This window comes from Vicugna pacos, chromosome 5 (assembly GCF_048564905.1).
Source record: "Vicugna pacos chromosome 5, VicPac4, whole genome shotgun sequence".
NCBI classification, from domain to species: domain Eukaryota; kingdom Metazoa; phylum Chordata; class Mammalia; order Artiodactyla; family Camelidae; genus Vicugna; species Vicugna pacos.
Genome location: NC_132991.1, coordinates 66,510,997 through 66,528,041, shown reverse-complemented (window position 1 = coordinate 66,528,041; position 17,045 = coordinate 66,510,997). Strand labels below are relative to the sequence as shown.

The window sequence follows — 17,045 nt, the reverse complement described above, 5'->3', positions numbered from 1 at the left end:
GTTTTTCCCTTTGCAGGCAGCTTGCTGAAATGACCCCACCTGCCAGTGAACAGACCTCAGAGATATTTCCTGTGGGGAGATATTTCCTTCTGAAGGATCAGTCTGTGGTTAGTGTGGCATGAGCCCTGGCAGATTGAGCTTGGGAAGCCACGGGAGCTGGGGAACCTCCCACAGTTGGTAGAAAAAAAGTTTAGACGTGAGATGTGGCTTGGTCTCAGAACACTCTTTCCTTTCCTGGTTTTTGGATTTCTGGAGCAAAGGAGATAGAGAAAAGGAAGGAAAAAGGAAAAAGGGGATGCTGTGGCTGCCCAGATGGAAAGGAAGTATCTGGCTCTTGGGCCAAGTCTGAATTCCGGCCATGTGTTCTCTTTGGATCAGCACTAGCGTTTTATGCATAGGTCATCAGTTGCACTCAAGCAGCCTTCAGAGACACTTAAAGATTCCCTTAAAAGTAATAAAAATAAAAAAGAAGAAGCCACATATTCTGCTGCTTTGAAATAAGTAAACATTTAATAAAAAGAAAAGCCTTTCTAACTATTAAGAAAACATAAAAATGCAAAATGACCTATTTCTTTAATGCTCCTGTTAAATATATTTCCCAGAAATCAGAAGCATTTAGTCTGAATCACTAAGGCTCTTGCCTACAATGTCTTAAAGCCAGTGAGAGCGTATGAAAGCAATTAATCAAAGTTCACTGTGGTCCTGAAGAGTATTTTGTCTTCTGGAAAGCAGAGGGATAGAATAACTTAAAACCCAGTGTGGTAGTGACAGTTAATAAGCTTTTTATAGTCCCTGTGTGGATCTGAAAATCATACCTTATTAGTATCTTTATCTTTCCTGCTCACTCATTCATGCTTATTTTCATTTAATTTTAATTTCTGGCCTCTTTTTCATATATTTTCCTCTTTTTTTTTTTTTTAACACAGTGCTGCTTTAATAATCTGAGTGGAGTTTTCATTTGCTACAAAATGCTCAGCAAAAGTAACTGCCCAGTGGCTCACAAATCCCTTAACTGATTCCTACAAGTCAGTCTCCCATAGGCCTTTTTTGCTTATTTGTTTGTTTATTTTTAGGAAGGTGGGTGATTGGCGATATGCATTTTGCTTTACTTTACTTTCCGGATCCTCTAGAATTCTTTTTAATGTGTTTGGTGTTTGCAAATCCATTGCGTTTCCTAGCGCCTCAGTCTGGGAAAACAAAGTAGTTCAAGGATTCCCAGCAGCTCAACTGAGCCAGAGAGCTGCTTAAGCCTCTACCTGGCAGATGTTTTATCCACTTAGGCAGAAATCCTAGCACGTTACAGGACCTCCCTGCTTTTCCATCCTAAAAACAAACATCAACACATCTGAGATCTGAAGATTCCCTGCTTCAGAATGAAGAGTCGTCATGACCACCAGTTTAGGGTTCGCATCTTGGGAATGAGCAACAGCACAGAGGAAAGTAGCCCTTTAAGGGTGGGTGAGAAGTCTGGTCTCAGAGGACGTAGGAGATAAAGGTATCAGTGGGATTAAACAGTGTTGGTTGTTTTCATACAGCTTGTCTTCATCTTGGAAATGTATAAACACACCCAAAATAAATGTCTAAACAATATGCCAGAAAGTAACATTTTAGCCGAAGATCTTATTTTTAGGACTTCAACTCCTTGACCCAGTTTGAGTTAACAAGAAAGATTTTTTTTCATAATTTTTTTTGATTGAAGTATAGTCGGTTTACAATGTTGTGTCATTTTCTGGTGTACAGCATAATAGTTCAGTCATACATATACATCCATACATTCATTTTCATTTTTTTCATTATAGGTTTCTACAAGATAATAAATATAATTCCCTGTACTATATAGTATAAACTTGTTGTTTATCTATTTTATATATTTAGTTAGTATCTGCAAGTCTTGAAGTCCCAGTTTATCCCTTCCCTCCCACTTTCTCCCCTAGTAACCGTAAGTTTGTTTTCTATATCTGTGGGTCTCTTTCTGTTTTGTAAATAATTTCATTTGTCTTTTTTTTTTAGATTCCACATATAAGTAGTATCATATGGTGTTTTTCTTTCTCTTTCTGGCTTACTTCACTTAGAATGACAGTCTCCATGTCCATCCATGTTGCTGCAAATGACATTATTTTATTCTCTTTTACAGCTGAGTAGTATTCCATTGTATAAATATACCACAGCTTCTTTCTCCAGGCTTCTGTTGATGGACATTTGGGTTGTTTCCATGTCTTGGCTATTGTAAATAGTGCTGCTATGACCACTGGGGTGCATGTATCTTTTAGAATTAAAGTTCCTTCTTGATATATGCCCAGGAGTGGGATTACTGGATCATATGGTAAGTCTATTTGTAGTTTTTTGAGGAATCTCCATACTGTTTTCCATAATGTCTGCATCAGCAGTGTAGGAGGGTTCCCTTTTCTCCACACCCTCTCCAGCATTTATCATTTGTGGACTTTTGAATGTTGGTCATTCTGACCTGTGTGAGGCAATACCTCATTGTAGTTTTGATTTGCATTTGGTTTCGCTTATGGTTTTGCTTATGGTTTCCTTTAATATTGAATTTTGTTTTGCTTATGGTTTCCTTTAATATTGAATTTTTCTTCAGTTCCTGAAGCATCAGTCTGCTCAATTTCTGCTCTCGAACACCTCCTATAAAGGAAATCCATACCTCTTTTTGCAAGCCATAGAGTGGACTTACAGAGCTTAAAATATGGCCCTGTGGTATGGAAAGCTATACTGAGTTTTAGAGCATTCCACCTCCCTCATGAAAAGTCACAGGCATTAGCCACGGCACTCTTACACACTATGGGAGACTGGAAATGAGAATAGTTTTCTTTCTTCATCAAGATGGATTACAACAAACACAAATCTGTATGTCTTTCTATCAATACTAATATAAAAGTAAGCAGTGCCCTTAGGTACCAAAAAAGGGGAGGAGCCCTCTAATTGGTCAATTTTTACTGAATTTTTATCAGATTCATTAATTCTTAGGTATGATGGGAACCATCTGAGGTAAACAAGACATTTGTGACTTTGGAGAGAAGCAACAGCTGAAGTGCACTAAACCATGTGAGACTGCAACACATAATTATGTGTATAAATGTATACACATAAATTAATGTATAAATGAAGTTAATTTCATCAGCATATACATATGCTAATTCAGAACCTAATTTGGACTACGTCAAACAACAGAAACCTTTTATGGGTGAATGTCAGAATAAACCATGGAAACATTGTCAAAGATCTATGAACTTCTCTGCCCCCATGTTTTGCTTGAGTTTTTCAAACTGTATAATTTATAAAGTGATAAGACAATATCATGTGTAGTATGTAAGTGAACTAGTTACAGGGAGAATGAACCATTATCCAAGTCCAGAAAACATGACTGAGCTTTGTGCCTTTTCACATCTGATTGCATTCCCTGGATTTCTGAGTTTTGTATTAGTCATGACTGGATCTTGTAGCCTTTTCCAAACGCATCAGTGACACCCAAAGGTATTCCCTGATTGTAGGAGGAGAAATACATCCTGTTTTAAACCTCCAGCTATCCTTGGACTCATAGCTCGCCACTGATTTTGTGTAAGAGTGAGCTTTTTTCCTCGTCCGACTTTTGAGTACTCATCAGCCAGTGTTCAGGGTCACTTTTATACAGTGGTTTCACCAAGTGGAAGGAGATTGGACACGAATAGCTGCGTAGACTGCCCGGTGGCTTCAAGGAGAAGAACTGTAGGCAGACACTACATAGCAGAATTAAGAAGTGAATTAAATGAGACACTGGACCTGGAAAAAGCCAGAGATAGAGCTATACGGATTGCAAATTTGGATTATTTGTCAGAGTTCATGGGAATCTGGGAAGGATTTGAAGATCATCACTATTTAGAAAGCTCAAGGAAAGAAATAGAAACAGAAGAAAATATTTGCCGAGAAATTAAGGGATAAGTACTGAGCGTCTACTAAAACCTTCATTGTATAGAAAACAATAGGGATGTCAGGGCCTTGTTTACTTAGCTGGATTGAGGAGTTAGCAGTCTGCCTAACAGTTGATGTTGTTAGAGATTAAATTCCATGTGCGTAATCCTTGTGGTAGGTAGTGGCTGCTCAGTAAATGGCTGGCTGACTGAATGAATGAGCCCCTGTTAAATTCTACTTCCCCAGATGGCTGTTTAGGGCCTCCCCGTGTAGGCAAAATAGCAATGCAAGTGAGGTTTGTTTCTGGTGCTTTTCTGTGTACATTTTCTGCGGTTCTTTTCCACCTAGAGTGTTCTGTACCCTTTGATTTATTCGTTTATACCAGGAAGCCTCATTTTGTGAATGGAGTCATTTCTCTTATACATGTTGCATCATGTTAACTGATAAATTAATTACCTGGGAACTCCTTCACTCCCCCTTTGTCAACTCTGTAAACAAACTAGTTCTCCCCTGGCTGCTGCTTTTTCTGAGCTTCCTCCCCTCTATTTAAGGCCAGTCTCCAGAGATTCTGTATGCCTCTTTCCTCTTCTTTATCAAGAGCTTTGTTCTTCTATGCCAACGCCCATAGCAGCATTACTCACAGTAACAACAAGGTGGGCACAACCCGAATGTCCAATGACAGATGAATGGATAAACAAGTATAAATGTGTGTATAATGGTGTATTATTTAGCCTTTTAACAAAGAGGGAAATTCTGATACATGCTACAACAGAGATTAAACTCGAAGACATTACACTGAGTAAAATAAGCCAGAAACCATAGGACAAATACTGTATGATTCCACTTATATGAAGTACCAAGAACAGTCAAGTTCACAGAGGCAGAACGTAGAATAGTGGTTACTAGGGACTGCGGAAGGAGACATGGGAGTTACTGTTTAGTGTGTACAAAATTTCGGGTTGGGATGATGAAAATGTTCTGGAGGTGGATGGTGGTTTATGGCTGCACAACACTGAGAATGTACTCAATGCTACTGACCTGGGTATTTTAAAATGATTAAAATGGTAAATTTTATGTAATATATATTTTATCACACTAAAAAAGAAAGTAACTTTATTCCCCTCTCTCTTCCATCTCTAAACTCTCACACTCTCTGGCATTTCTTCTTACCAGCAAACAAAAGCCTTCTGAGACCAGCCAAATTGCAAACCTCCATTTCATCCCGCTTCCAGCAGCCACCCTACCAGCCAAACCTCTAGAGATGGTTGTACGCACACAGGCACACACTGTAATACTTACCTGCCATTCACTCATGAGATCACGCCCACCTCGCTTCTGCTCACATCACTCCACTGAACGTTGCCAAGGTGATGAATGGCTTCAAATTACCGAGTCTAATGAACTCTTGCCAGTCCCTGCCTCCCTGGAGTTCTCCACAGTGTTCGCATCTGCTGACCATGTCTTCCCCCTCCCAGCACTCTGCTCTCAGACATCCACGTCCTCCTGGTTTTCTTCCTGCCTCTCTCACTGTTCTTGTTCTGTCTCCTTTGTAGACTGCCCCCAACCAATGTTTAAATGTTGTAATTCCTCAGGACTTTGTTCTTGGCTTGTCCATCTGGATTTCCCAAAGGCATACTAAGATAATTCTGCTTAAGTGCACTTTTGATGCCTCTCCATTGACCCGCCACGTCTAAGTCACTGTCTTCTCAATGGCCGATCATCCAAGCCACCCTCATCTTTCTCCCACACTCCTGCAGTCAGTGGTCCCCAGTCAGCTTTCCTGCTGTTACCTGCTACTTTAGCAGCCAAGATGGTCTTCTAAAACATACATCACATTGTATCACCTCTGCTTAAAAAGACTTGGTTACCACTCTGATTCTCCTCTACCAACTCTTTAGATCTATGAGTTTCCTTACTAGCTTCCCTGTCTCTTGAATCGCTCAGAAATGACCTGCTGTCACTCTTAAACTAAACTCTCAGCTTCTCTCAGACCCACATTCCGTCAACCTTGTCTTCTTTTCTATCTGAATCCTGTGCAAGGATCCCCTGTGCTCTCCTTGCTTCGGGGACTCTGGCCTTCGTTCACTGCTTGGAGTGCACCAGGCACCACGCACCGTGCATGTCCTCTGCATGTTCCTTATGTTCACCCACAAGGCTTACATCCCATCCTAGCTTCTCTGGAATTTCTCGCCCTTATCGTCTCAATTTAAATGCCGTTTCTTCATTGAAGACTTCCCTAATCAATCAATTGCCTGTTATTTTCTCTCCTAACACCCTTCATAGCACCTTTCACGACTTATAGTTACATATTTGTACTTGTTTGGTGACTGTCTCCTCTGTTAGAATGTAAATTTCATGAGGGTAGGGTCTGGTTTTGTATCCCAATACAATATCCACCTACACCCAGTGCTCATGACAATGTCTGACCCAGAGGAGGTGCCCGATAAATGATTTTGAAACAAATGCATGAATGAAAGAAGAGAGCAAGCAAGCTAGTGTTCCATGAAGCTGTTTCATATAACCTCTCTGCAGAAATGAACAGGAACAGGTGTTTTAAGCAAACGTATAATTCATGATTATCTCAATTTACATAAAGGGTATGTTGAAAGGTGATTTTTCCACTTTACAAAAAGATCCATCATGAGAGTCTCTAAACAGGCTTCCCGGGTATATGGAAACTACAGTTTTATTGATTAAAACCATATGTTTGCATAGAATTCTTCAGGAAAATATCTTTTCTGTAAAGCAAGGTCGACCCATGAGCAATTTCCTTAAGGCACGTAGCCCAGAATGGCCAGCTCTCACATTTCCGGGGTAACAGATAATGGGAGGCCTGGAATGCAGTGGATACTTGAAACCCTAGAATGCAAAGCAGTCATTTCAGCCATTTAAGGTCTCAGTGACTTTTCTCACAAAAATGGCTAATGGGGAGATGAATCAATGTATTTGAATCTCCCCAACTCCTCTCTCTGTATATCAGTGAAAGTACAAATGGTTGTGAAATGCTCCCCAAAGTGGCTACTATGAAAGGAAAACAAGGGCTTGTAAAATTCACTGAATTGATGCCTTTCTCCCAACTCCCCCCACCACCACGACCACCACTGATAATTAAGTTGTCTGATTGCAAAACTGGCAAAAAATTCAGTGTGTTAATCAGTAAAAGGCAGTTAACTTCACTGAGCCTGAATTTCCTCATCTTAACAACATGGGAGCCCTTTTGAGGATTATTGTCTTATAATTCTGTTCTTGAACCTACCCAAACTTTATAAAATGAAAGTGATTGCTGACAGTTCTCTCTGTCTAATGAAATAAATTCCACAGCTACTTCTGTCTTCCTTACTGGAAACTTGAATAAACGATCATGAACTTTAAATCAAAACGTTTATAATACTTGTGGAATTGGTTGATTTGCCTACTGTGGATGGTTCTTGCTTACAAAAAAGCGCTTTGCAGAATTTGCTTACAACTAACCTCTTCCCTGTCGCACATAGCATACTGGTCGCAAGCGCAGGAAGCTCCTCTTGGACTGCAGCACAACTGAAATATTTTAGCTGCAGGAAGGAAAAACAACGTGCTGGTCATGGTAATAAAGCAAGGTTGACTAGGGTACAGGTTAGTTTTACCCTTCAAAACTAAGCGTACTTTCATCTCAGAAAATCTAATACCTCCAAAATTTAGAAGAAAATATTTGGGACACAGGAAAAACAAGCCTCAAGTCTGTAGCGATCTTGGCAACACTTTTGCCTTCATCAACTTCCTGAGGTATTATTTTACCCTCACTTTCCACAATTTTGATTTTTTTTTTGTTTTTTTTGCTTCAGTACTGCTATATTTGGTGACATTTTGAGAGAGAATTATTTTTCTAAGTGATGTACTAAAGTATTAACTTCTCACATAAAGGAGTTTAGAGTAATAATGTTCATCCCTAAGACTCTTCTGCATGAGTCTGAAAAGACAAAGAATTTATTTACTGAAATATATTATTTAGATGTCTTCTGCTTTGTAGGTTAAAGAGAAATCTTGAATATATTAACACATCTGAATTATTTCAAAGTTAATGTATTTTATCTGTATTTTTTCTCTCTTCCTAATTGACTTCTCTAAATGATATTATGTCATTTCCTCAGTGAGAAAGAGGAATAGATTCAGAAAGGGAGGCAGAAAAGAAAAAGAGACCTCTTCTCAAAGGCCCCCCCCAAAAAAAAGGCTGGGGATGGTGGAGTTGGTCCCATCATTGAGATGATGATGAGTGATCAACCAAGATCCTCAGCCTAGACTGGATACAGAGAAAGAATTGCAGTAGGAGCGAGGACAGATGGAGAGTTGGCAAGGAGGAGAGAGGAAATTCATGAGAGAGAATTTGCTGATTGAAATGTTAATTGAAAATATTAGAGAAGTCAAGGCTGGGAGAGGCTCCTGAAGAAAGCAGGATACAGCCTGTACTCGGAGAGAACCAAGACTATAGATGTCATAGTCATATCTTCCATGTGTTTGATACTCAGAGCTTCCATTTAACCAACAGCCTCTGCTTTGGATTGAAACACAATGCAGAAGGAGACAAATATTTGCCCACTTGTATGAAATTCTGAAGAAGATGGAAGTTCCTTACAGGTTTATAATTCAGGTCCTCATGTGAGGAGATTCTGACTCCCTGTGTATGTGTTGAGAGGCTGGGGGATGGAAGTGGGGGAAGGAGGGCAGTCAACCGAGCATGTGTAATTTGAAAAATGTCCTCAGGTTGGATGCATGGGTGCATAGATACATACATAGATACACAGATAGGTTGAGTAAGCTAAAGATAGAGATGCACACATATACAGAGTTAAAATTTGTAGCTATTTAATAAGAAGCAAGAGACACATAGGATTTCCGTAGATTTAAGAAGAGTCTTTGACTAAAGAACATGCATAACTGAATAGCTTTTTTCCTGGTTATCAGCAGAGCATCAAGTCATTTTCTTTTTAATTTGTGTTCATACCAAGACTATGGAAGACTGCTTCCAAAAAAATATCTATTGGGAAAAATGCCTATCATTTAAGAATATGTCCTAGTAGTAATTAATCACAGCTTTTTTTTCCCATTTCAAATGTGCAATTTAATTTTCCCAAAAGTGCTAAGGAAACACAGTATTCTTTTAAAGTATCATAATTGGAGGAAACCCTAGTGTACTGTTGTTTGGAATGCAAATTGGTACAGCCCCTATAGAAAACAGTATGAAGGTTCCTCAGAAATTTTAAACTAGAACTACCTGGTAATCCAACAATCCCATTTCTAGATATATAGCCAAAGGAGTTGAAATCAGTATCTCACAGAGATATCTGTACTCCTAAGTTCACTGCAGCACTATTCATGATAGCCAAAATATGGAAACAACTTAAGTGTCCACCAACAGATGAAGGGATAAAGAAGATGTGGTATATATATACAATGGAACATTATTCAGCCATAAGAAAAAAGGAAATCCTAACCATTTGTGACAACTTGGATGAATCTTGAGGGCATTCTGCTAAGTGAAATAAGTCAGACAGAGAAAGGCAAATAATTGTATGATGTCACTTATATGTGGAATCTGAAAAAGACAAACTCAGAGAAACAAGTAGAGTGGTGGTTACCAGGGATTGGGAGATGGAGAAATGGGGAAATGTTGGTCAAAGGGAACAAACTTCCAGGTAAAAGAGGGACAGATTTGGGAATCTAACGTACAGCATGGTGATGGTGATTCTAGCAAATAATACTCCATCATATAGTTGAATGCTGCTAAAAGAGTAGATCTTAAATGTTCTCGTCATGAAAAAGAAATGGTAACTACGTGACAGGATGGAGGTGGTAGCTAGTGATGATGGTAACTCCTTTTTAACCTATAAATGTACACATTCAACACATTGTATACCTTAAACTTACACAGTGTTATATGTCAATTACAGCTCAATAAAGTATCATAATTGCTACTGTGCCCAATTAACTGCAAATATCCTGAGCACCAAGGAGTGCTCAGAGCACACTGACCCTGGACTGATTTAAGAAGCCTGAGGCTACAGGAGAGAGTGAATGTGGCCTGCAAAAAAAGTGCAGTGTAGGAGGTGACCCAAGTTCTAATCCCAGTCCTGCCCTGAACTTGTTGGGTGGTCCTGGTCAAGGCTCAAGTCCTCTCAGAGCTTTTGGCTCTTCTTTTGTAAGATGGGAATATTTAAAGTTCCTTGAAGCACCATCACTGTATGATCCCTTGAGTTTAATCTTCAATGTCAGTGCCACCTGGAGCTCTGGGGGGCCTGATGAGGAGGTCGGTCCATTTTTAGCTGTATATTAATGACAGCCTTGCAATTCTTTAATCCCTACCGAATGATGGTTTGAAATTTTTAATCTTTAATCACGATTTTGTATAGACTGCACAGTCAACAGCCAAAGAGAATGAAGGAAAGAGGGCAGAGAGGAAAAGGAGGGGACTTGAGTAACTATTATTTTTCTGCATTCAGTATCTTATTTTACTTCTATACTATGCAAAATAATCTTACCTTGCTTAGAATAAAGCATTATGATTTAATGAGGTCATCTCGTAAGTACCTTCCGTTAACTGTGAAAACAGCATGATTATCGTTCACAGTCATCTTCTCCATGTTTCCCTAGATTTGGAAAGAAGAAAGATGACAAGGGTGGAAAGGCTGAGCAGAAAGGTCCTCTGAAGCATGGTGGCCTGAGAGAAGAGGAACTGGAAAAAATGAAAGAAGAACGCGAGAGGTGAGTAGAAATGCTGAGCCCTTTCTTTGATTTTCATGCATGGTCTGTGTTTAATTTTCTTATAGTGTCAGTCACCTGGAGAAATCTTATTTTAAGAAGCATAAAGATTGACTGATACAAAAGGAGAGACACCTGATATAAATGGAATCTGCCTTTCTGGGGAATTTTTACTGTATTTTGAGAAGAAATTAACTTCATGTTTTTATTTTACTGATACTTATGATTCCATAATATGCTACCCCCAGTTTTGACTGTATGGATGCATATGCTTCCTATGGTTTAAATGAGGAGTTCTTTTTTTTTAATAAAAAGGTCATTTGGATATTGATGTTTAGAATGATCAAATTTCCATAGTCTGTTCCTAATTTTTGTCAAGCTGTTGTATGCCTTCTTAATTTTATTCTGCTAAGCCCATTTGAGTACTGTAATCTGAGAAGAGCATGCCCTTCATTTTTAAAAAGCCAGTGTCTTTTATTAGGCCATCAGCAAGTTGTGAAGTATGTTGCCCATCTGTTAAAGAGCCGGTTTCATTTACTGAAATGACAGTTTGCAAGGACTAAAGTCTCCTGTTTGAGGAGCTTAATGTTCCATTTGGACAAGAGGTCCTTCACATTATCTTTGATGTTAACTCTGGCACTTACCCCAAGTAGGTGCATAAATGATTTTGAAATATGTAATTGCATATTCATATTTGTCCTGAAAACTCTTTGCCTTCAAAACTAAATGAAGCTTGGAGAAAGACTAAGATTATTATATGATTTTAAGTATGTGATGCTGACTTGATCATGGATGAGGTCAGATTTGTCCAACTTTTCCCTTACTCATTAGTAATAATAGTTCTTGGAGTTTTTAAAAAGTCAGTTCTTGTTCTTATTTTAATACTCTAGCATGAGTACTCAGAAAATCATACTTATTCATTGTTTTTTCAGGCGTAAAGCAGGCTGAGTGTCTACCGTTAACCTTTGACCCTATCTTGTAGTCTATTCCCACTGAGAAGGCTGGCTTTAGCAAGAAAAAAAAAAACTATTTAGTCCTTTCTCATTTTTGAGAGTTTGACAAGCTCAATTCCAGGGTCAGTAGAGCAGTTAAGAGGAAACCGAGTGCTTTCCATTGTTGTTGACTATTCACCTGTCAGAACTGCCTTGAAGAGAAGAAAGATGAATTCTCCATCATAGCTCAAGATGCAGTAATCTTGTAACATAAAATGTAGTTCAGGCTAAGATTTTAATGCATATATTGGCAAAGACATCCATGTGGTGAGTCCGCATCGTAGATCTTTGCTGCTCCCCTGACTTCACTTTCTGAGGCACCATGTCTTGCCTCATCTTCAGGAAACTGAGCTGTTTGCTAGAATGCGGACTTCACATTTTTTGCACCTCAATACTTGCTTGGGGTTGGGGGGTTTCCCCTCAGTAGCTCAGGACCTCTATGCCAGCTAGAAAATTGATAACTCATAAAATAAGGTGGGTTGTCTTTAAGCAGGAGTTCATTTCCTTTCTGGTTTTGCCTTTAGGAAGCAGGTGCCTGAGGGAGTTCTGTTCTTAAAAGCAGAACTATAAATTCACCTCAGCTGGTTATATAGCCTTCCAGTCCAATTTTCTTCAAATATGTCTGGTCAGAATATTGAAAGGACTATACTATTAGCCTCCACTTAGGACACTCCACATGTGGACACATAAAACATATCTGATATGGGTTTTCTAGAGACAACATCATCTTAGTCATGTACTAGGGGAAGACGTAGACAAGTTGATTTTATGGTTGGGTGCTATAGAATTAATGACCAAGGGCATTTCAGCAGCTCAGGGACTGAAGACCATAGAGGGTGGAGGTCAAGGCTGAACATTTGGCATTGCTCCCAATCCTGGAGTCCCATTTCTTGGCTCTCCACCACCCATGAGAAACCAATTCACAACTCTTAAAGAACTCAGCAGATGTATCACTCTTCATGGCCTGCCACGGGAATTAAAAAATAGAATAAAATAGGAAATAACGTATACAAGTTCACGAGGTTATCTTTTTTTGGACATTTGGAATTTGCTATCTTAAGAGGGTTCAAGCCATCGAGTTGCTTATTTGTTTCATCCTAGCTGTCATAGATATTGGGGGTGGGGTATAGGTCAGTGGTAGAGTGTGTGCTTAGCATGTAGAAGGTCGTGGGTTCAATCCCCAGTACCTCCATTTAAATAAATAAACAAACAAACCTAGCTGTCATCTATATAATTTTTTTCATTAACATCCTTTTTTCAAAGAGTTTAAAGCACTTAAATAACATATATACTGTATATTGCTGAAGCCAGCCTGTCCCAACTTGTGAAAGACAATTATTAAGCTTTCAAGAATTTTGTGAGCTGGCTCTTAAACCACTAGTAGCTTGAAATTGGTCATGGTGGGAATATTTATACACAGATACTGGCAAATGATGGTAAATCGGGTTTATTCGAAGAGCCAGTTCACCAACACACTGGTGCTGCTTAGTTACAACCAGGAAGAAATGATCAAAAGTAGAGGGAAAAAAAAAGAACTCAACCAAATCAAACCACATGACTTCTTATAGATGGCTGTGTTTCTCAAAGTGTGGCCCATGGACCACCTGCATCAGAATGAGTCACTTGGGGAACTTGTTAAAAAATGAAAATTCGTGAGTCCCACACCAGACTAGCTCTAACTTGGGAGCTCAGGAGTCTGTGTTTAATAGGTATGCCCAGTGTGATTCTTCAGCATTCTGAAGTCTGAGAACCCCTGAGTTTGAGGGATAGGATTTAGCTGGAACATTAGATTAACTATTCTCATTCTATGAAAACTGATACACAGTTTGTTTCCCAAGAGGATTGAATAACCCAGTCTGAAAACATTGCCATCCTCCTCAGTTGCCCTCTCTGAAGCATCCTGGCACACATTCTGCAAATTCAGAGGGCTCCTTACCAGTGCTCACTCACCCTAAGGGAACATGGATCACTTTCCCCAGACCCCCCTCCCATGCCCACAAGACTTACAAAGGTAGTATGTTTATTAAGAAAATTTTGGAAACATAAAAAGTATAAAGATTATTAAAATCATGTATAATTCTCCCATAATTCCATCACCACTATTAAAATTTCTATGAACTTTTTATTATATATATTTTTATTTGAAGACGTAATATTCATGCTGCACATATCTTACTTTTTACCCAGCATTATATTGTGAGTATTTCCCCATGTCATTAATGTTTTGAAAGTGTGTCATGTTGATGACTGCCTAATATTCTGTGAGATCAATATATCATAATTTATTTACTTTCTGTTGTCTTCAAACAAATAGTCTATTCCCATTTTTCACTGTTCCAAGTAATACCTTGATGAGCATCCAGGTACAAAAGTCCTTATAGATTACCTCTTAAATCATATAATTTGAAGGTTCAATTTCCTTGTAACTGTTTTGCCCAAGGGTTGATCTACACTCAACTCTACATTTTAAGGTTATATCATTCCTCTCCATTCCTCTCATATTTTTCTTATGACTCTCGTATCTCATTTTAATTTGCCTCCATATCTAATTCCCAGTATGGAGCTGTTTTGATGACTTATATGAATTTCTTACTCATAACTATAGCTATGAGAGGGTCAAAAAAGCCACAACAGGTGAATTGAGTTACTAGATTAGATTGAAGGAATACAGAGTCTAGAACAGTGGTTCTCAGTTCGGAAGGTGATGGGGGAGGAATTTTGCTTCCCAAGGAACATTTGGCTGTTTCTGAAGACATCTTTTATTGTCCAAACCTTGGAGAGGGTGTGGGGAGTGAGTTGCTACTACCATGTGCTGGGTGGAGGCCAGGGATATGGCTAAACATCATACATTACTTGGACTTGTGCATTACAAGACAGTTCCCATCCCCCAACTTATCTGAGTTATCCAGTTCAAACTGTCAGTGATGTGGAGGTTGAAAACCCCTGTTCTACTCTCTGGACTTCACAGAGAATAAAGGTGCTCTCCTGGGTATTAGAATTGCATTTTCTCATGACATCCCGTGGCTAGTGCAGAATGATATACACCAGGTCACATAACCCTAGGAGGATTATTAGCTATTTGAGAAACTGTACCCAAAAATTGCTAGTGAATATTCCATCACTATAAGCTTGCAAGAAAAAGTTTGTCTCAAAAATGTGTTGTTAGCACTGCCCTGCTGAGCACTGGCATCAGTGGTGATGCCTGTTGATCAGGTTTCGAATTCCAAGAAGCTGCAGGGGTTGACAATGTGTCCAGTGACAGAATCATCTGGAAGAATAGACTGAATCAAACATAAATAAACTTAATAGGAATAAATGTAAAGTCTTGCTTTTAGGCCCCAAAATGAACTGCACGAACACAGGATGTGGAAGGTTTGATTTAATACCAAATATATGAAAAATTTGCCTGATGGTTTCAGTTGAGGGTGAGCTTAGCATGAGTCAACATGAGGATATGCCTGCCAGAAACATAAGCCAGTCCTAGGCTACTTTACTGGAAGTTCATGTATGAAAATGAAGGAAGAAACAATCATTTCTATTGTACGCTGCTCAGATCACACCTGGAATGTCCTGTGCCTCTTTCACACACAGAAAATGGCAGCACTAAATCCATATTTTTTGACAAACATGGGAGGACATGGGAACATGCAGCCTGCAGGGTTAAGACTTAGTCGATTTCCCACAATTAAAAAAAATTAACATAGAAAAGGAATTAGATATATTTTATAGCATCCAATCTGCATTGTCGCTCTGTCTCTGCTTATTTGTCCGTTCATTCATTTCCTTGATGATACTAACAAGGGATTATTTTAGGAGAGGTAGCCTTCAGCTTATTAGAGGGGAAACATCCTGACAAATTAGAGCGCCTTATGCAGCGGCGAGTTTCTTGACATGGGGAGTGTCTACTGAGAAGCTGGTGATTACGCTGAGAACGGATTAGTGCACCAGGACAGGACTGGACTAGAATCAGAGTTTCATAAGACTCAGTCATCAATATAGTATCTTCACTGCCTTATTCATATATATATATATATCCAATTAAATAAGAATTTACATTAAGTGCAAAACCATACAAGTTAATATAATTAAATACGTCAAGCTACTTACTTCAAAAATCATCTTGTGTGTCATTAATGCTGCATTTGTCCTTAGATGATCTCTGTGGCCTTTCCCAGATCTTAGCATGTGAGAAATATACATCTCTCTGAATATAGAAGCATTTACTTTGAATTCCCTAGAGTGGCCTTCCTTGAGCTGGCTATGGCATTGGTTCAGTGACGTGTATGCACTATTCTTATCTGAATGTAGAAGCCCAAGTTTTTTGCTCATAATTGCATGTTAGGATTTTCTTAGTCTCATATTTGATTTCCTGAGCTGATCGTGTGTCCCCCTCCCAACACAAGTCAAACAGTCCATGGCAGGGAAGCCCTATTTTAAATAAACTCATCATTTTGCTCATGCTTCAGTGAGATTGGCCATAATAAAACATTAGTTCCAAATGCTTATATCCATTGCTAGAAGGATGAATCCAATTTTATATTCAAAGATTACTTCTCCTAGAATTTTTTATCAGACTAAATTAAATTAGGGTTTTCCAAACATTCCGATTATGTAAATTAGTGTGGTGAGCTGAAAGCAAGAGATTGTCTTAACGAGTCAGTAAACCGTGTATTTTTTGTTTGATTCTAAGACTTTATCTTAAATTTGTAACTTTCTGCAAAGTGTGAAATCATCCAGATTCTTGGACCTATAAAGTACCTAACAACATGCATGTCGTACTTGTGCTGTTAATACCTTCTCAAAAATCAGGTGGAGATTGGTTAAAGAAATGTATGTTCCACCGATTTATTTGATTATTGCACTTGGGGAAAAGTCTCCGCTAAGCGAAGGCTGTCTTCCATTAAAATCCCATATTACTGATCCTGAAATAAAATTTCCCTAAATGGAATTTCTTGCTAAAATTAGGGGTGCAGGTGGAGTTTAATAACGTATGAGTTTACACTCGATCTTCTCTCTTACCATGTCAGAGTTTATTTTGCACGGGAGCTCATTTACTGTGTTACCGAAACGTTGTTTTGATAGCTCTTATTAGAATCTTAGTAGGGTAAGTGACGAGATGGGGGTGGGCGGCAACCTCTCAAGCTTCAGCACTGAGAACTATGAAAACATATGGCTCTTGTTTTCAACAACTGGTCTGAATGGAACGCCTAAGTGAGAGCGAAGCTAAGATTTAGGAAAGTTCATCGGTTTCGGTGTCTGAATTCAAGGTTCTTAGTTTTCTTTCCTTAAGGAAGCCCTCCAAGAACTGCAGAGGCTTCTCCCTTGCCTTCAGCTGAGCTCCTTGTGGCCAGTTCCCTTAGTTTAAATCAATACATGTGTTTTTGATATTTGGCAAACCAAGATTTAATTACACAGCTGCAA

The 17,045-nt window shown here is 38.9% G+C and overlaps 1 protein-coding gene across 7 annotated transcripts in view; it reads left to right on the top strand.

Moving 5' to 3' along the window:
- PARD3B (par-3 family cell polarity regulator beta) overlaps window positions 1–17,045 on the top strand; it is a 948,983-nt gene that overhangs the window by 722,017 nt on the left and 209,921 nt on the right. For all 7 annotated transcript variants that reach the window (XM_072961414.1, XM_072961413.1, XM_072961408.1 and 4 more), the window contains one exon: window positions 10,525–10,635. In XM_072961414.1, coding sequence (XP_072817515.1) covers window positions 10,525–10,635 — 111 coding nt within the window. The remainder of the gene's footprint in view (window positions 1–10,524; window positions 10,636–17,045) is intronic.